Here is a 21303-nt window from a genome sequence, read left to right on the forward strand (position 1 = left end):
TACATGAATGATTTTCAGTCGCTTGTGAAGGAGACAAAACAATATTATAGGTTTCACTGCTTTGATGGAATTTTGTCTATTTATAGCATGCAAATAATAAATTACATACCTCAAACTTGACATGCTTTCAAAAATTTACAAAAAAATCATTGTGTTTAAGCTTTCAGCTACATGTATACAGACATTTTTATGTCACAAGTAGTAGAGTACTATAATCCGTCCAATATAAGGTGAAACATAACCTTCACCAAAATGCTCACATCTTACACAATGGATAAAGGTCATGTTGCCAACTTATGGTAGAACATGCTGTAGGGGCTGTGCAATAATTATGAGCCCTGGGGAGGGTAAAATTGGGGGGGAGACATTTTTGGCGAGCTGAAAGGGGGAGCAATTTTGGCAAGCCTGGGGGCAAGTGATTTGTGGCACACATTTTTTGAGCGCCTTTAAATAAAACGCTCTAAAAAGGCTTAGGAAAACCGTACGGAAACACTTTAATATGCAACATGTATATAGACCATTTAAAGTTTGCAAATTGGGATCCCAAAATTTGGCATTTATAAGGGGGGGCAAAGAATTTTGGCAGGCCAAGAGGGGGGGCAAGCAATTTTGGCAGGCCGAGGGGGGAGCGATATTTGGTGAGCCGTTTGGAAATTTTACCCCCCCCCCACCGGAGGGGCTCATAAATATTGCACAGCCCTTAGTTAGAACTCATTTAGTAAAAGATGGAATAAACTTTAGAGAGGATGTATGACATAAAAGTTAATGGAGGTGGTCATATTCTACTTTTATACTGAGCACACTTTTGTAGTGAAGGGTGGGGGAAAATCCAAATTTTTGTCCCCGTTTGTCATTTTTTGTCCCATATTTAGTCATTTTAATGGCACTTGACTCTTTGCCGTCCCCATTTTATCCTTGAAAATGTCTGTGTGTAGGTGAGGAGGGAGGGTAATTACCCCCAGCTCCACCCCACCCTGGCTGCACCATATTATTGTTTGGGTGTTGATTGTATTTTCAATGTGCACATGACATGTAGTAAAAAAATCCAGGCCTTTGATGTACAAGCTTGAAACAATATTAAATATTAAAAAGTCAAGATCGACAAGAACCTTCCATTGCTTATATTTTGTATTTTGCATTCCTGAATAAAGGTTGATGTAACAATTGCATTTTCCTAAAAGGTATCCAAGAAATGTTCTGAAATATTCTATTCACTGTTACCGTATATACACAAATTATTTGCTGCGCTGTAAATTTACAAACCTCTGCAAATTTATCAGAAATGGTCCGTAAGAATCTACAGTAAAATTAATTATGTGAATTACTGTAAGGATATGAACAATTTCAATATTCTTGGAGAAAGTTAATTATTTCTACAGAAGTTTTACATAACAGTTTGTGCAACTCAAGGGGCTATTCAATGCTCCTCCATATCCAGCAGAGCTGTATGGGCGAGCATAGCGAGCCTGAAATTTTTCTTGAGTTGATACCCTCTTTCAAAAAACTGGATCTGCCCCTGCCAAAGTTTTTTGGGTGATGAAGGCTATGGTTTACATTTAAAGTTCCACCTGCTATATGCAATGATATCTGTTTGAGTTAAAACGTGGTGAATTGATCATAAATGTTTTATTTATTATATGACGACACTAAAAATGTTATATTTATTAAATTACAAGACTAATAACATCAAAATAAAACTTTTAACTTGGAAGGTTCTCTGAAATAATTGAATAAAACCGGGAATAAAACACCAATATTGACACAGAAAAAATTGTTCGTCTTCTGTAAATTGTGTGGTAAAAAAAAACCCGTACCCACAGTTTTGGTCCAGTTCTTTAACGCTGATCAGCATCTGAAATGGTGAAATAGTTAAAGGGTGTTTTTTTTATAAAAAAAAAACTCACCTGACCTTCGGGGATGAAGGTGGGAGAAATCGTTTTAAATTTGGTCCATCAGATATGATGAGGAAACTTGCATTTTTCATGAAATTTAGCTAAAATTATGTATCAATTCAACATCGGGATTGCTCTCGAGTCAAGCAATTTAATTAAAAATTACACATACCAATATGATCCCAATTAGATAGTGTTCTTAAAAATAGTTTTAAACCGACCTCAAGCTTAATTAAGCTTTAAAAAATTATAGTTCAGTAGTAAATAAGCTGAACACGGTGCTCACAATATGCCTCTTATTTTCAATATTACACATTTTAGTCTCTAATTTACTGCTCGGTAGGCACTTTGAGCATTCAATTATCAAAATATATAAGGCAATGTTTTCTCATTATATTTTTTGCGATATCTCTCAGAGCCCTTCATTTCAATGTAAAATGTTTTGTACCACAATATTAGTTGTATAACCACTTTGCCATTTCCTTCAAATACAGTACTGCCATATTCAACGAAAAACGTAATGCGTTATACCCGTTCTGCACCAAGTTCCAAGTATACTCCCTATTAAAAACAAATAAGGTTTTGAAAACATATGAAAGAAGATCACGATACTGATGTAACCAATTTAGTTCGAGAATCAGGTAGCGGCCACACACCCGGTATGGTTTTCAATTACTAATAATATCAGTAAAGTGACGTTGAAAGCAATAATTACATGCATTGAGACAGGAAATGTGAGATCCAAATAAAAACGGTATAAGTCTTTTTGTGCTCAACGTACACGATTAATTCAGTTTTGTGTTGAATTTGTAAAAGTTGCTAAAACCATCATACATAGGAATATGTAGCATAAATGGAAATGACAAGGACATTGCGAGATTTATGATACGTAACGCACCGATTTTGGCCAGTGTATTTTGATTTCCATTTTTTTTTTTTTAAAATTAAAATTTCCCATCACCAGGTATTCAGAAATAGGTACTCATTGTCGTAACACAACTAATATTTTGTTGATAACATACTGTTATCCTCATCTCGGTAAAAGGGTACTATTACAGGATTTTTTTTACAAGAACAGTTCTGCGCGCGGGTTCTACAAACACTGCGTCGCTATGTATGGAATGGAATTGAAGAATTTGAATACCTGGATATTGCTCCCATTACAACGTACAAGACGTGTTTATGAATGTTTCTTAACATCTCAAAAAAATTAACTAACCCCCCTTAAATCATGGCCATTATTCAAACACGGGCTATCGTATTACAAATCTGTAAAATGCGTTGGAAGCGGAATTTATTTCTGCGCATTTTGACACCTCATTTGATACGATAGCCCAGAAAACAATAAAACACCTGTCAATTTAATGTATGAGGTCCAGATTTGAAAGTTGACTTACAACAATACAAAAACACTAAGATGTCATTACGCACAATTACATTTCAATTTTACAGAACTGTTTCGTGAAATCTTAAAACAAGACCTCACTTTTTTGAAACCAAATCTACATTTGGTTTCAGAAGAGTGAGGTCTTGTTTCAAGACCTCACGAAACAGTTCTGTAAAATTGCAATGTAATTTTGTTTCTTGTTTGTAATCATTATAATGCTCCTAAATGATTGAGTACTCTATCAATCATTGGTTTTACTATCGCTTGCAAAACACACCTAGGCATAAAAAACATTTTTATGCCAATATTCCATGAAATTGTTTTGGCGATTCCGTTGAATCGATTTTTCCTTGTGCGATTTTCATCTACAGTTGCACCCAAAAATGGTTTAAGTTACCCTTTGCAAGTCTGTGCCATCAAAAATAATATCTCTGTTTCCTTGTAATCCATAACAATCGGTGGTTTCTATCGAAGTCATTATAGGGGTACCCATAATTATGTTATTAGTTTTACTAGCATTTACAGAAAATTTGTTTGCTTTAACCAATTGCTTACTTCGGATAGCTGTTTATTATTATCGACGTTTGATAAGCTATGTCATTACTTGAGTATAATATTGTCGTATCATCAGCAAATAATACAAAGTATAATATTATATAGTCAAGGTGTTCGCTACGTCATTTATACACAAGATAAAGAGTAAAGGTCCTAATATTGAACCTTGAAGGACTCCACAAATTATACTTTTATGTTTACAATTTTTATCCTTGAAATTCACATATTGTTTTCTTTCACTTAAATAGCTCTTGAACAAGTCGTAAACAGTTGGTTTCATCTTCGTCGTCGTTGTTCTCCTCCTCCTCCTAGTTAGTTGTCACGTCAGTGGTTTTTAGGTGTGCCACCCGGATGACAACAAATCTGCCAAAGAAATTGTACAGGAATAAAAATAATGTTAAGGGTAGACGAGGTATTGTTGATTTTTATTATCTAAATCAATATATTATTGAAAAATAACACTTTGAAACTTTGAAACTCTACAAATCATATACTTTGAAAACTTGCTTGATTTATTGTTGTTAACATGGTTGATTAGTTATGTACATTTTACAAGTGTTGTTTCAGGCATCTTTACAACAAAATAACTCAAGAACCACAGGACCTACATAAGTATATCTGTGATATTTGAATTCTTCTACACACTCGCTATGAAATGATTGATCAATGCAAATGATGCTGCGAACTACCAAATCGCAGAGGTTTAAAATAGTTGCTAACCTTTAGACAGATTTGGTGAATACATTTAAATGTCAACCTGCTTTTATCCCCCCCGGGGGGGGGTCACTCCCATTGTGGCCTGTACACCATCCGCGATAATGAAAACGCGTATAAAGGGTCGTTTTTCGTGGGTAGGCACGATACGCGCGTATCTCGCTTAGGGTGTCAAAAACATGAAAAATTGGAAAAAAGGGTAGCAAAATTGCAATTGCTAAATACGCGGAAATGAAATTTAGGGTATGAAATTTGATGTCAGGAATGAAATCCCTGTTTAGGGTGTCGTTTTAGCCAAGGGTTAAATCCTTGTTTAGTGTGCTTTTCAAAAGTTGATTATCGCGGATGGTGTACAGGCCACAATGGGAGTGACCCCCGGGGTTTTATCCAAATAAAAGTTACCCAGACTTTGAATCTAGTTGTATTTATATTTCAACGAGTTAGTTGTTACGTCAGTGGATTGAGGTGTGTCACCCGGATAGCTACAAATCTGTTAAAGAAATTGTATAGGAATAAAACGTAAAGGCAGACTTGGATGAATACATTTAAATGTCAACCTGCTATTATCCAAATGAAAGTTATCCAAACTTTGACATTTACGTGAAAATCTGTAATAATCGGGGTAACAATGGCCTGATTTCCGTCATAGTTTGAGAGAATTTGATGAACCATGAAATCTGTCAATAAAGGTGCTAACCAATATATTGCTACATAAGGATACACTAATTATTTCACCAGAGAGTTCACTTTAAATAATTATTTCAAAATGCACTCATTGAGGCGTCTCTTGTTGTAATAATGTTCATTAGTTTAAAAGATCATTATAATGTTATAATTACATACCAACAAAACCGACAAAATAATATGATTATTTGTAAGGACTGGACTAAAGTTGAACTTCACAATGTAAACAAAATTTAGTGCATGAAAAGTTAATTGTAGGTTAACTGTACAATCTATTGTTAACAAAGTAGCGTTAAAATCGAGTATCAATCCTAATATTTTCTTCATTGTATTAAAGTCGTGCAAAGTGACTAGTTTTCAGTTATTAACGCCGGTACTAACTGGTATAGAAACAACTCGTGGGCATGCTGGACATGCTGGATATTGTTAGGTAACCTGGAAAACTCTGGAATAATGCGACCAAGTTTTTGACATGACACATTATGTTCTCAAAACACCAACGGTGAGTTTGTTTGCTTGTTGTACAACATGAATTGAACATAATTCCAACGTTTGGAGTCAAGTGCTTATTCAAGTGCATGGAATTGTATAGCTTTCTATAGCAAATGTTTGTTACTGTCCGGGTACCCGAACGAATGTTAAAATTCTCGCTGATATGAGCAGATTTATCAGTTTCAAATGCAGTACAAAATCTCGTAAGTATCAAAAGTATCAAAACCAAGTAACATTAACAGGTGAATGACGAATACCACAGAATCCTACTACATAACTATAATGATGCCATACTTTTCAAAAGATCGTCTTTCTTTTTGTTAAGAATGTTTTTCCTTAGATTTTGTCACTGCTACTTATAAATTTACATAGACTACCAGTATATGCACATCTTGGCCATGGATGGCTTCAAAGAGTACCAACTTCCCTTGACTGTCATTTTTGAGGACTTTGACTCCATCAACAAGTCCGTCATGTTCTCAGTGCTGCGGCCGGAATACCAAAGATTTAGTGCCATCCAGGTGCTCTACAAGGACTCTAATACTATAATACTGTTTATAGTAAATGGAAGTAGATCTGAGCCTTTCCAAGTAACAACTAGAGTTCTTCAGGGTATAGACTACATGGTGAAGAAATCCATTTCGGAATATCGGTCAAGAAGGTATCCTGCTAAGATGCTGAATGACCTTGACTTCGCTGATGATATTGCCTTATTGGAATCTTTCATACCCGGGACCAGTCACAGCTTACAAGGATTGCAACTGCAGCAGCATATCTAAGTCTTAGTCATTAGAGCATCCAGGATAGAATATATGACTGCAAACATCGGAGCGATTTGGATAGTTTGCCCCCCCCCCCCCATTTGATCGGTGATTCTAGTACGCCCCTGATCCTACCCTTGATTAACCTCATAAGAATTTCATTGACGGTCTTGTCCCCAAGGTCTTGCCATACCATTTTTCTTACATTATCCGGCCTGCTTCTGTTTTCCCACGTTATCTCTTCCTTTCTTGTCTAATCCTGCATAGGATGGCATTTACGTGTATTCGTGTGTTTGCTTCAAATTTCACAGAAACCCAATGAATCACATATTTGTAGTTATCTTCTGGATATATTACTGCTACGGATACTCAACAGGGCCGCCAGATAACGATGTCTCGGTGTGCAGGGATATGGTACCACAACACGGAATAACAGTTAACCCCCAGGCAACACACCCACCGTACGCGATTTCTGTTAACACGACAAGATATATGCCAGGATCTGTCATAGAAGGTATTTTTTTGCTTGCTTTTGTTTGTTTGTTTTTAGATTACTTAACTACAACCCTTAATCATGTTAATAATATTCGATAAAAAGGGGACTATGAGCTTCTGCTGTACATGTATGTGTTTCCAGCTCTGTACAGGGGATTGAAAACATAATATCTCTTCCGAAGGACGGAATACTATCATAGTTCATTACCCCAATTCTATGAAGAGAGTCTGAATTATTTAATCTACCAATGTTGTCAGGTAGCAAAGACTTCTGTTCCCAGTCAATATTCCTGCAGATCGCCATTGCCGGGAAATGAACCCGGGATCTAATGCATCAAAGGCGAGAACCCAACCATTGCCACACACCCTCCTTGGATAACAACAACAACAACAACAATTATAATAATAACAAAATAATAATAATAATAATAATCATGTAGCCCTGATTTGCGATAATGTTAACAAATTTTCCATAAATAAGTGTCTGAGTGTAAACTTAGCTTCCACCCAGATAGTCCAGATTAAGGTTGGTCTGAACCCTGGAATTATGGAAACTTTCGGGCCTCATAACTTCTAAATTGTTGGTCTAAAGTATATAAAAGTATACATATTTAGAATGGCAAAGACTTGATAAGTTTATCTGTGAGGTCAAATTTGGGCCAAAATGGCACTTTTGGCCCAAAATCCCAAAAATAACGGTTTTTGGCCCACTTCTTTTTTGTGCACCGTAACAAAAAAATTCTTGGGCCAAAAGTTTTTGAAACTAATTTTTAAAAACTAGATCAAAATATCTAGGACCCGTTTTTTCATTTTTTGAATTTTGACCAATTTCACCAAAAATATTTGAAATTTGTGCCAAAATCGGGCTTTTTATGATTTTTTGAAAAATCAGCATTTTTTGACCATTTTTGGCGCAAATTTCTCAAAGTTAGTCGAAATTCAAAAAATGAAAAACGGGTCCCAGATATTTTGATCTTGTTTTTAAAAATTAGTTTCAAAAAAAATTTGGCCCAAGAATTTTTTGTTACGGTGCACAAAAAAGAAGTGGGCCAAAACCATTATTTTGGGGATTTTGGGCCAAAAGTGCCATTTTGGCCCAAATTTGACCTCTCAGATGAACTTATCAAGTCTTTGCCATTCTAAATATGTATACTTTTATATACTTTAGACCAACAATTTAGAAGTTATGAGGCCCGAAAGTTTCCATAATTCCAGGGTTCAGACCAACCTTAAGGTTGTCCAACAATGTAAACCTACGATAATCGCTGTCTCATTAATTTACCAATGTATGACAGTTACCATAGGCCGCAATCTCTCTCATCCTGCAACGACTTTTCGAGGGTTCTTTCTTCAAGCTCGCCTTGCGCCAGTGTCATACTCCACACACAACGACGAGGATATAATAGCAGATAAAGGACTAGGAGAGTTCCTAACATCGCCTCCAGGAACTAAACTGCATGACTGCACAGACGGATTCCATGTAAGTAATTGTGGCAAGTGTTAAAATCAACAAATAAACTTTCAAATATTACGCTGCATATCCGTTAAAGAAATTGGCATATTTCACCAACGTTTTAATTTAACTTGGAAAATGGGTGTAATAATTCAATCATCGCCTCCAGAAACTAAACTGCATGAATGCTCAGAAGGATTCCATGTAAGTAATTGTGGCCAAGTGTTAAAAATCAACAAATAAACTTTCAATTATGTTAATATTACGCTGCATATCCCTTAAAGAAATTGGTATATTTCACCAACGTTTTAATTTAACTTGGAAAATGGGCGTAATAATTCAATCAACCTTATTATAGTGAACAATGCTTGCAGCATAATTATAGTGAACATTTTCAGTCGTCCAGTCGTTAGAATCACAAAGTTTTGAATTAAATCAAATACTGGAACTTACATTTTTTGCAACTTGCTACGCTGCGTCTGAAACCATCAGGCAACTGACCCGCTGGGCTGGTCATGTGACACTTTGAGACGGCTAGGGATCGTCTTGATGGCCCGGTCCCATGCGTGAGATAAGCTGTGTCTCAGTCCCCCTTTCTTGTTAAGTGACGGCTGCTCTACTCTCTCCCAGATGGCTTCCTTGATGCCTCTCCTATGTCACTGTTCCTCCTTATCGAGAATCACTGCGTCGTCGGTGTCAATATTATGACTAGCGTCTTTAAGGTGAAGGTACACGGCGGAGTTCTGGGCCTCGATTGTACTGGGCCTCCTATTGAGTCTAGCTTTCAAGCCGGTTTTCAAGTCCACGGTTTTGTTTCGCCAACATAGGCAGCAGAACAATCAGCGTCACCGCACACTAATCCATACACTATGTTTGAGCGTTTTTCTTTTGCCACGAAGGGTGTTATTTGGCTTAAATGACGAGGAAATCACAAAAGCTTTGAGGTGTTTCTTTACAAGTTCTGACAAGTTTATCTTACGTAGAAACAAACAGATAAAAAGTAACCCAGATCTGATGTTATTTCTTCAGAATGCTTGGTCTCATTCGCAAGCTACCGACAAATCTACAGTCAGTATAAGATGGCGAGCTCCGAGTCCTCCGCAACCACCATATTATATTGGACCATTTCGATTCAGGTAGTTATATTGAAAATCATGTTAAAATTATTCATTGTTGCTTATTTTTGATAACACCATGGTACAATGGATTAATAGCACATGTTTAAGACAGCCAGGTGATGATTCCTCAGGTATATGCCTTCACTTGAGGTTGTACGCCTAGGTTCAACATGTTCAAGATAATGTCATCGGAGATATTAAGCGTGATAAGTCATAAGAACTCCTCAATTAAAGGCCCATTCTGTGATTTACTCATCTGGATGATCGTTAAAATCAGAATTCAGATTTTGGTACCTTTGTCATTGTAAATAGATGTGTTAATATAACTTGCTAGTGTTCGGCCGAAAGCCGTACATGTATATTTAAGACAAAATAAGGTATTTTCTTGAATCTGCAATTTAGATACTGACATTATATAAATTAGCCACATGTATTTGTATTTGGGGCTTCAACTTCGTCAATACTGCTGTTTTCTTCGGTTTGTTGCCAAATGTTTCATATCAATTTGAATGACTTATCCTTCACTTTTAAGCAATTTATAAACAATCTTAATTTTTTACACTTGCGCTGGGATCACTGAATGGGCCTTTAACATTGAGCGATAGTAATTTACATAGAGACAATCAGGTGACAAAATTTGATTTGCATACTTGTTTTGTTCGTTTGTTTCGTTTTCTTCTCGTATTAATTTTGTACAATCCATTCATTTTTGTCACGTGCAGAGCAACAGTTGTCCGATCTCCAAAGGAGTTATATTGGACAGAAATATATTCTGACTTGATATGTGAAGGTAAGAGGTAAAAAGAAAAACAGTATAACGGGAAAAATATCATCATTACACAAAATGATAATGTTGGTGTTTGTAATTTCCTTTTGATCCTTTGGTTGTAACATTAATATATTATATATTGGCACTTAAAAGGTCATTTCGTGATCCACAGCATCATCCCTCCACTTTTCTCCAAAAAAGTTGACATTTTTATACCATTGGAATTCGTTTAGCAAAAATATCGTGAAATCTCACCAGAACAAAATTACAACATCCCTGCAAACACAAAACGTTTTCGACATCATTCGCAAAAGGTTACAAAAGGTTGTCAGGAAACGTTTAAATGTCGGGTTATATATAGGGTATATTAAGGGTATAAAACGTTTTCATAACATTAAAAAAACATTTTTTGATAATCTACTGCCCAGCAAACACAAAATATTTTACAGAAAATGTCGGGTTATATAAAGGGTATAAAACGTTTTAATAACATTCCAAAAACATTTGTGAAAACTTGATACAAAACATTCTAAACAAAATGTTATTTTGGGGTTGAAAAAATATTTTGCAAAAAATGTTTGCCCTAAATATTTGCAATAACGTTTTAAAAACGTTTTCATGACCTTTATATAACCCGACAGTTAAATGTTATTAAAACGTTTTGAAAAAGACATTTTAAGAACATTTCTGTGTTTGCTGGGTGCAAATATTTTAAAATAATGTTATTTAGTGTTGACAAAATATTTGGCAAAAAATGTGTGCCAAAATAGTTTATAATACCATTTTGAAAACATTAAAAAATATTGTTGTAGTGTGTTTTCATAAAAACGTTTTAAAACGTTTTCATGACCTTTATATAACCCGACATTTTAATGTTATTAAAACGTTTTTACCTAAACCAAAAGCCAAAATATAACTTATTTAAAACGTTTTTAAAACGTTTTTGTGTTTGCTGTGACGCTGTCTATAAAGCAGTGTAATACACATAATCATGCATAACTCGCAAACACAAGATTAGAATCAACTGAAATTCGGGGAAAAAGCTTTTTTCGTGGATATCTATTGAAATATGTCATAAAATGAGGATGCTAACCTCAAGAAATACTCCTTTAATGGCGGGTATCTGGACTGATAACGGCCATCTTGGAGTTTGAATAAGCCAACATTTTTTCCTAATAAGTGACCCACAATTTATTACCTTGGGCTCAATTATAGCCTCAAAATTGATTAATCCGTAGTAATCTTTCCGATTAATAATCTCGCTTATTATAAATGTTGCCAAATGCCGATAGTCAATCAATATTACAGCTAATATCCTTGTTATTACATTCTCTCCACAGCGATCGATTTCAGACCACCAATTATTACAAACTGTCCATCAGATATATCTCACGTGATTGCACCTGGCCAATCATCTGCCCAGGTATCTTGGACGCCCTCTTCGGCGATTGATCCATGTGATGAGACCCCAATGGATCAAATAGAATCGTTCTCAACACATATCCCAGATCAACAGTTCACTGTCGGTGTTACAAATGTTACGTATATCTACACTGATAATGCGGGTAATGAAGCGCGGTGTTCCTTCACAGTCACTCTGGAATGTAAGGAAAATATCTCTTTAAAGTTTGTGAAAATTTTAATTTAAATAGACAGAAAAGGGGCAAGGTATATCAACTCGATGTGGGGAAACAAGTAAATACAGACTAGACGGTACGCAAAGGGGTATACAAAACAATTAAAGTAGGCACTGAAGTAGGTAAAGTTCGATAGCCACAAATTACAAGTTCCAAGGCCCACAGAAGTGTTAAACCAGCAAAAACAACTGGGATCAATGGGAATACAAAAGTGCACTAGAGCAAGTGATTAATGTCACTGTGCACATAAGCAGACATGATAAACCAAACAACAAAAGTAGGCACAAAACGGTCAAAGATCGATCGGGATGAGCGATGGACTTAGTGGACATTGGCGATTAATCTTTCTTGATCAATTAGGGTGCGGAAAGAAATGGCAATTTTTAGTCAAATTTTAGTGTTCTAATCTCAAAGATGGATGATATTATTTATTTAGTCGCTACAGTTGACATGACACCACCTGTAGTAACCGGCTGTCCAGATTCAATATTTGAGGCCGCACCACATGAAGACTCATCCGTGGCTGTACTATGGATAGAACCTACAGCTACTGACGACTCGGGCGTGGCACCAAGACATGCGCAAACTCACACCCCCGGACAGCATTTCCCCATTGGAGTGACAACCGTCAGATATAGTTTTTCTGACGATTTGGGGAATATTGCGTCTTGTTCTTTTAATATTAATAGTAAGTCGATGCCCTGTTTATTTGCATATAAAGCGTTCTCGAACACGAAAAGTACGTACACGTGCTCTTCATTGATCAGACATTCAAATACAACTTAAGTGCCTAAGTCATTACTACATGTTTCTTATTTGCAATATTTGCAATTTTCTGAGTAATAAACCCATAATTAATCAAATTTTCAGCCGCATTCTTCATAACCTTGTGGAATTCATGCATCTCTTTTGATGTATTCCACAAGTCAATGAAGAATGCAGCCAGAAATTTTATTAATTATGGGTTTATTACTCAGAAAATCAAAATTTCAAATGAGAAACATGTAATAATGACTTAGGCACTTTGGTTATGAGGATGACGATATTTGGTTTTGTTTAACAGGGGTGAACATAACTGGTACCTTTCTGTCTTTATGCTTCTTCAAGTATATGAAAGATATTAATTAGGATATGTCTCTAGTATGGGTGCTGATACTTTTCATTATTGAATAACAAATGGTTCACTGCTGGTAACACAATGAGGTCTTCAAGTTGAGTAACTTTAACGTTTTCATACTCATGTGTTAAAAGATTGAAGTATTTCATGGTATGGTTGAACCGGCCCACATGCAAATTAGTTCATCATGGTCAATAAAACATATTCCAAAACTCTTTTGTACAAGTCCAAATTTGACGTTACGTTCCTCAATGACAGTTCTAAATCTGTTCATCAACGGCTGCTTCCTGTTGAATCTGCCGTTTATTGCACTCTTCTTTTGATCTACTTGATCATATGCAGAAGAAAGTGCAGCTGCAACGTTGGGCAGAAATTGAAATTTCAACTACTACCACTAAACTCTCATTATATTCAATTTGGATTTGTATAAAAGAATTTTGCAATATATTTGTAAGTAAATGATGGTATTGAAAATCAACATTGAGGTAACTCATATGGTTACAAGTCAGGGGATCATTTCGTGTGGTGCCATTGCAATGCTGCTTTGTAGCTATTGTTCTACAATTGAATACATGAATACAAAAGCCACCTAAGTCCATGGGAAGTGATTTTGAGAGAAAAACCTGTGTATCATTTTAATTCCTTCAGTTAGATTTACCTGGTCAATATGGTAAATTTTACGTGCAAATGAGTGGATTAACCTGTATTAGGTATGACGATTAGCATTTCAGGGACTTCGTGGGGTTCATTTTAAATTTTGGACTTAGGTGGTTGTTTGAATCATATACAAAGACAACAATGTTAGAATGAGATTACCACTAGTAAGATAATACAAAATAAAGCGCACAGGTATGTATAATGTTGATAAGCATTCTGCCATGTAATATAAACCACACACTTTCCTTTATTAAACCCATTTTTTTTTCAAAAGTCACTCTCTAGCAATGAATGTGTTACAAGTGGACTTTTATACATACTGGATTTTAATCAATGTGTTACAAGACTCAAATCATGGAATTGGGTGATTCTTTCATACATGCTATTTTTCACATGCTCAATAGACACAGAGGATGCATTTGAGTTGTTCTTTCATACATATGACAGGCCTATGTAAAGGAACACTTTCCCATGCTTAACTCAATTTGGTTTAAGTATGGACTTAGGTGGCTTTTGTATTCATATATTCAATTATTTACACTTGCTATTGCTGTTCTTTTTGCTTTTAGTTACCAGAGATACAACTGCTCCAGTTATCGTGGACTGTCCATCTGATATCGTAAGAATAGTGTCTACTGGTACCTCTACTACCACAGTCACTTGGTCGCCACCCACAGCTACCGACAGGTTTACCCCAAGCAATCAAATCCAATGCTCTAGTGCTTTCACACCAGGTTCTCAATTTGAAATCGGAACTACCGAAGTGGCATACATTTGTCGAGATACACTCAGGAATGAAGCCACGTGTCAATTCAATGTCATTGTCAAGAGTGAGTGTTTTGAGAGAATACTTTGTTGGTAAAAGCAAGCTACAAAATAATAATTGACCCTATTATATGTTTTTGTGTTGTTGTTTGTGGGATCAATAAAACACTATGTACACTATAGTTATATTAATTCAAATGAATAATTACGTGAGAGAGACTACTGGAGGCTGCCATTATGATGATTTTTAGATTTTCTGATTTAGCAAATTATTGACTATGCCATCTATGTCCATCTTGTGAGAAATAAAAATATGTTATTAATCATGAAGAACGCATTCACTTGACTCGAAATTATACAGATGTTTATTTAGCACATACGTTCAAGGAATTCCAAGTCTCAAAATCAGTTCAAGAGTTCACTAAAATCTTATCTTTTTAACATTTGACTACGTAAATTTTGGTTTCTTTGCGTATATTTTGTGAAGTTTAAGTTGTCGTGTAACATGTTCAGCTCATTGTGCTCCTGTGACGGAATGCGCTTAAGCATGCCATTCATTCATCCATTCATTCATTCAATTACGTAATGATAAAAAGGTTTATATTATTCACCATGAAAGTACAGTGTATAATATCAACTAAATTTATGATCATTTGATCACACATTATTTGTTATCATTCCAATATAACCACAAGGACAAAGTATTGTATACCCAGAGTTAGGGATTGTGCAATAATTATGTGTACCCCTGGAGTGGTGAATTCTCAAACTAGTCTGCCAAAAATCGCCCCCTTATGACGTGCCAACAAATCTTTGCTCCCCCTACACACTAAGAAATTAAATATATCTGATGTGCGCCAGGATGCAGGCTGCCATCTAAGCTCTGATTATTTCTTTGATTTTATGCTCATCTACTCTGTGAACTGAACTCATATTGTGACTGAAGTACATCTGAAAGCTAAGTAACAACCTAGTTGGATTGTTATTTTGGTTCGTTTGATATATTTTCTGCAATTTGACGCCGATTTCTGATACCTGGAAATGACTCTTTAGGCTGCGATCACATAGAAGTATACGATATACGGTATTCGCTATTCGCTATACGATACGCTCATTCGATCAGGCTGAGTTCACATAAGAGTATACTATAGTAAACTCAGCCTGATCGAATGAGCGTATTTCGTATAGCGAATTAGTGCCCTCTTATGTGACCCGGTACTATGAAATTACCTTGCTCGATTCAAGCTATACGCGTGCACCTGCAAAACGTGCACCGTATACCCGAATAGTATACTTCTATGTGATCGCAGCCTTATGTAGCCAAATTCTGCAGACTAAACAACCATTTGTTCATTGACTTGACTAGTATCCTAGGCCCTTGCATGAGTGGTCAAGGAGAGCAATTACATTGATCAGTTTAAATCACTTGTAGCTACTTGTAAAGTGATCTTTCAGCAAATTCACTTTATAATAGATTTCATATTGATCTGATCTTCTTGAGTGGATTTTAGACTTTTACTGTATTGCAGCCTAATCACTGAACTCCTCATAATGGTTCTCAAGCAAGCATTACTTGTAGCTACTTGTTATAATCCTTTTGGGCCTATATGTGATCAACCAGCATGATAACTTGCCTGCATGTTGTACCATAGACAAGGCCTACTGCATTAAACTGCCTGTCATACGTATGGTAAAACAATGTGCCTATCTCAAAACTAGAATCAGCTACTACTCAAACTCATCTGCTACGTTTCATGACCAAATACTGAGAGCTGGTGATGTAGACACAAACCCAGGGCCAGTTAACCATGATCATCAAATAGTCTCACCTAAAGACCACATAAATCGTACTTACACACGTGATCAACTTTTTGAAATTGGAAACTCTTACAAAACTACCGCATTGGCTCCAAATGCCTGGTCCCATATTGTTAATTTAGGTATTAACAGCCGACCCTCTTCTACTCATAGGGGTGTTCGGGGAGGGGTGCGCAAACATGCACGCCCAGTATCCAGACCATTCATGGTGCCCCTGAACAATGATGAATCCTTGGACAATGCTCATAGAACATGAGCAACAAATTCCAGTTTTGCTGTCTGCTAGACGAGAAAAAACTTCCAAACCTAGATCTGTTGAAAAATCAAATCTACGGGATGTGCAACCATCTGGTAGCTTTCTTGATGTTCGAGTATGGAATGCAACCTCCGTAGGAAACAAGACTAACTATATTTGTGACTATGTCCTGGAAGGGATGTTGACATTCTCTTTCTGGTAGAAACCTGGCTTTTCAGTGAAGAATACGCTATAATTCAAGAACTTAAACCAATGGGATACTCATTTCTGAACTTTTCAAGAGGATGTAAGACAAGGGGTGGAGGAATAGGCATTTTGTATAAATCGACTCTCAATCTTACTATTACAGTAACTGAGTGGGATACTAAATTATTTGAACATTGTTGTGTAACAGACTTACAGTCTGGACTTCGGTTTATATGTATTTATAGACCACCTCCTTCAGTTGTAAACAAATATCGTACATCTGATTTCATCAATGAATTTGACAACTTTATTAATGATGTCACCACTATGCCAAACAAGTTGTTGATTTTGGGTGATTTTAACATTCATGTTAATATTCCTACTAAGTCTGAAGTTCGAAATTTCCAAAATTCTCTGTCTACTGCTGGGTTTCAGCAACATATATCTTGTCCTAACCATGAGTCAGGTAATACTCTTGATCTCCTAATATCAAGGGCTGATGATAATATTGTTGTAAACTATAGTGTTAAAGAATCTCTTCTATCTAAACATCATTTTGTTAAATGTACCCTGAGATATAAAAACCATCTCCCAAAAGGTGACCAGTACTCGAAGAGATTTCCGCACACTTGATGATCAGGCTTTTAGACAAGATCTTGACAAAGCTTTAAATGATATTCCATGTTAATGACTTGGTTTGTTATTTCTCTAAATCGTGTGCAGTGACTCTTGATCAACATGCTCCATTTAAAACTAAAAGTAGATCCACTCGTGGTACACCACCTTGGTTTAATGAAGACATTTGTAGTGAAAGGCGTCTGCGAAGACAGCTTGAAAGAAAATGGAGAAAATCAATGCACGAGGAAGATCGTGCTAACTACCATAACCAGCTGCATATTGTTAACACCATGATTGCTCAAGCAAAAAACATCTTTCTTCAAGACCAAGGTGGTGGACGCGAATGCCAAAGATCTTTTTCGTACCATTAGCAATCTTCTCAATGGATCAACCAAACCCCTCCCTGTTCATGATTCTACTGAAGCATTGTGTAACAACCCTTACCTAAAAAACTAGCATTCCCTAGCCACTCACTAGGCATTCCATTGAATGGTAAAGAACTGGTAATGAATGCCTAAATGGTGAATGCTTCCAATACTATAACATTGAGTTAATAGGCGGTTGTTAGCACTCAACCGCCTGTTTGCTAGCCCTCAACCGCTTATAGCGGTTCATAAGTGGTTCATAAGCCCTCCTCAGAGGCGAAATATGTAAATGAGCTAAGCACTCGAACCACTAAGGAGGCATTCGAACCACCAAGGAGGCATTCAAACCGCCTAGCATTTAAACCACCTAGGAAGCATTCGAACCGCTTGGGAAGCATTCCAACCGCCTAGGAAGCATTCCAACCGCTAGGAAGCATTCCAACCGCTAGGAAGCATTCCAACCGCCTACAGGTTAGCACTCGAACCACTTATTTAGCCCTCAACCGCTACTAGTGGTTCGTAAGTGGTTCATAAGCCCTCCTCAGAGGCGAAATATGTAAATGAGCTAGGCCCTCGAACCACTTAGTGGCATTCCAACCGCCTATGAAGCACTCCAACCGCCAAAGAAATTTCCAATCGCCTCAGAAGCATTCCAACCGCCTATAGGCATTCCAACCGCTTATAGGTATTCCAACCACTTACAGGTGAAGCACTTGAACCACTATATAATTACATAGCTATATGCTGGCTAAGCAATTATACGAGAGTGACGAATAGGAATATATATAATATAATGCACTGCAGAAAATTGCACATGGTAAGCCCAGAATGTACTCCATTTTTTATCCATTGTGACAGACGCAGAGGCATTTTAGTTCAGTACATCGTCTGTCTTTGTCGAGTCTATGATATTTTTAGTGTAGACACTAGCGGAGATCAGCTTAGAATTCAGTATTGACATAAGTTGAGTGAACGCAAAGATGTAACATCTGGTGGCTAAATCACATCCGATGGATAAATCACTGCGTCTTTTGTCTATGGAAAAAAGTGAGTAAATTTGAGGCTTGGGCCTTCCAATTCAAATGCAAACTATGCTTCAATGAATTCCCATCACATAAAGGTAGTTGCTTTAGCCCTCTAATCACACGGTTGTATTAGCCCTTGAACGAATATATCAGAATCAAAGGATACAATTATTATTGTCTCAATTAACACGCAAACCATATGCAAACACCAGAAAGCTGGCCACTGCTATGGTTGTTATATAGTTTATCTTTTTTATTCTTTGATGTAATTATCCAAATTGACTCCTGGAAACAAATTAAATAATTCTTATCAACAACTGTGGAGGTCTAAACTATTCCCTTCATAATAAATGATGTCAAAAGTGAAAAAAAAGACAATTTCCCCTAATTTTGTGCCATATGAGTGCTTTTTAGTGAATTTGTGCGTGGTATAAATGTACACAATTATTATTAATGTAATAATAATGCCCCAATATGCTGTAGCTCCTCCTTCCTAACACTAGACCATTCCATATTTCAAGAAACTGCCTACATAAAAACCTATATTCAAAGTTACATCTAGTCATATTTAAGCTTACCTATACTTACACCATCCATATTGTGGCATATTATTGCACACAAAGATAAATATACATGGATCCCATACATGTATGATGTTGTCCACATAATATGGCATTGTCATGTAACATCCCAAATGTAAAGAGTGAAAAATAAGGCCTATAATAAAGCTGGAAACATGAAAGGATTAAGAAACCATCATCTCTGCATTCACACCAGTTCAAAATGGCAGTTAGAAATATATTCCCATCATGCACCTGTTTGACCCTTGGGTCAACCACTAAGGAATGCTAGTCAAGGCTATTAGCAGAATGCCTAATTGAATGGAATGCCTAATACTTAGAAATTTTTCAGTGGAATGCCTATTACTTTAAAAAATTTTAACCGAATGCCTAATACTTAGAAATTTTTCAATGGAATGCCTATTACTTAAGAATTTTTTTAACCGAATGCCTATGACTTATCCGAATGCCACTGAGTGCCTATAGCAAACCGCCTAATCCTAGAACCACTTAGTTATGAATGCTTAGGAATGCCTAAGTTAATAGTATTGAACTTTATTGAGGGCTTAATGAGTAAATAGGCATTCGGAAGCATTCTTGTGAGGCATTCGGAATGCCTGTGAACCAGCTCTATAGGCATTCATTAGCTGCTGAGTGCTAGTGACCACCTAGTACCGCTATCCTTGGCACTCGAGGGCTTGGCGAATACCTACAGAATGCCAAATAGGCATTCATGTTTGGTAAGGGAAGTTTGCATTTTTCTTCAAGGAAAAAATTGACAAAATCCAGGATGAGTTGGAGGAAGTTGGTGCTCCCACTGAGTTAGATAGTAGCTTTTTAGACACAACAACTCATAGATTGCACGTTTTTGAGCCTATTTCTATGGATGAGATCGAAACGGTGATTAAACGCCTCACAAATAAAACTTGTGCTCTTGATCAGCTACCAACATGGCTACTGAAACAAAATCTGCCTGTTGTTGTGCCTACAATAACCCGCATTGTAAATATGTCTCTTGAATCTGGTAATTTCCCTGATTTACTTAAAAGTGCAATGGTTACTCCTATATTAAAGAAGCCTACTCTGGACCAAAACATATTTAAGAACTATAGGCCTGTTTCCAATATACCGTTTATTGCCAAAGTGATCGAGAGTGTTGTGGCATCCAAGTTTAAAGACTATTTGAGTTGCCATGGACTGAATGAATCTATGCAGTCTGCCTATCGCAAAGGGCATAGCACCGAGACAGCACTGCTGAAAGTTCATGGTGATGTCCTGCGTGAGCTTGATGACAACAAAATGGTGCTCTTAGTTATGCTGGATCTCACAGCAGCATTTGATACGATCGATCACAACACTCTTTTTCACAGACTAGAAACGGCTCTTGGAGTTACAGGTCCACCTCTTGCTTGGTTCCGGTCATACATGTTAAATAGATACAGTCAGGTCTCTATTGATGGCCAATGCTCTAGTGACATCCCTTTAGACTGCGGAGTGCCTCAGGGTTCCATAATGGGGCCTTTGATATTTACAACATACATTCTTCCCCTTGGTAATATATTACGCAGTCACAATTTATTGTACCATATCTATGCCGATGACACTCAAATCTATATCGTATGATCCCAGGAACCAAGCAGAATGTCTTAGTTCACTCACTTGTATTGAGAGGTGTATAACAGATATTCAAAATTGGATGACATCAAACAAATTGAAATTAAACATGGAGAAAACTGAGTTTCTGATCATTGGATCACCTTACAATTTAAGATCTCATCCTGATCTCACCCTTAATGTTGGTACTGCTGAGATTAAACCTACAAATTCCGTCCGCAATCTGGGTGTTATCATGGATTCGGATGGGTCAATGACCAGCCAGGTGGGGGGATTGTGCCGCACTCTTAACTACCAGCTAAGAAACATTGGCCGAATCAGAAAATATTTAGATGAGGACACTTGCCATCATATTATCAGGGCTC

General features: G+C 36.7%; 1 protein-coding gene across 1 annotated transcript in view; it reads left to right on the forward strand.

The window, feature by feature from the left end:
• The first annotated feature begins 8268 nt into the window (after positions 1 to 8268).
• LOC140150428 (uncharacterized) overlaps positions 8269 to 21303 on the forward strand; it is a 76664-nt gene continuing 63629 nt past the window's right edge. The window contains exons 1-6 of the mRNA XM_072172439.1: positions 8269 to 8460; positions 9463 to 9569; positions 10274 to 10341; positions 11661 to 11924; positions 12394 to 12645; positions 14301 to 14561. Of these exons, the coding sequence (XP_072028540.1) occupies positions 8269 to 8460; positions 9463 to 9569; positions 10274 to 10341; positions 11661 to 11924; positions 12394 to 12645; positions 14301 to 14561 (1144 nt within the window). The remainder of the gene's footprint in view (positions 8461 to 9462; positions 9570 to 10273; positions 10342 to 11660; positions 11925 to 12393; positions 12646 to 14300; positions 14562 to 21303) is intronic.

Source organism: Amphiura filiformis, chromosome 4 (genome assembly GCF_039555335.1).
Source record: "Amphiura filiformis chromosome 4, Afil_fr2py, whole genome shotgun sequence".
NCBI lineage: Eukaryota > Metazoa > Echinodermata > Ophiuroidea > Amphilepidida > Amphiuridae > Amphiura > Amphiura filiformis.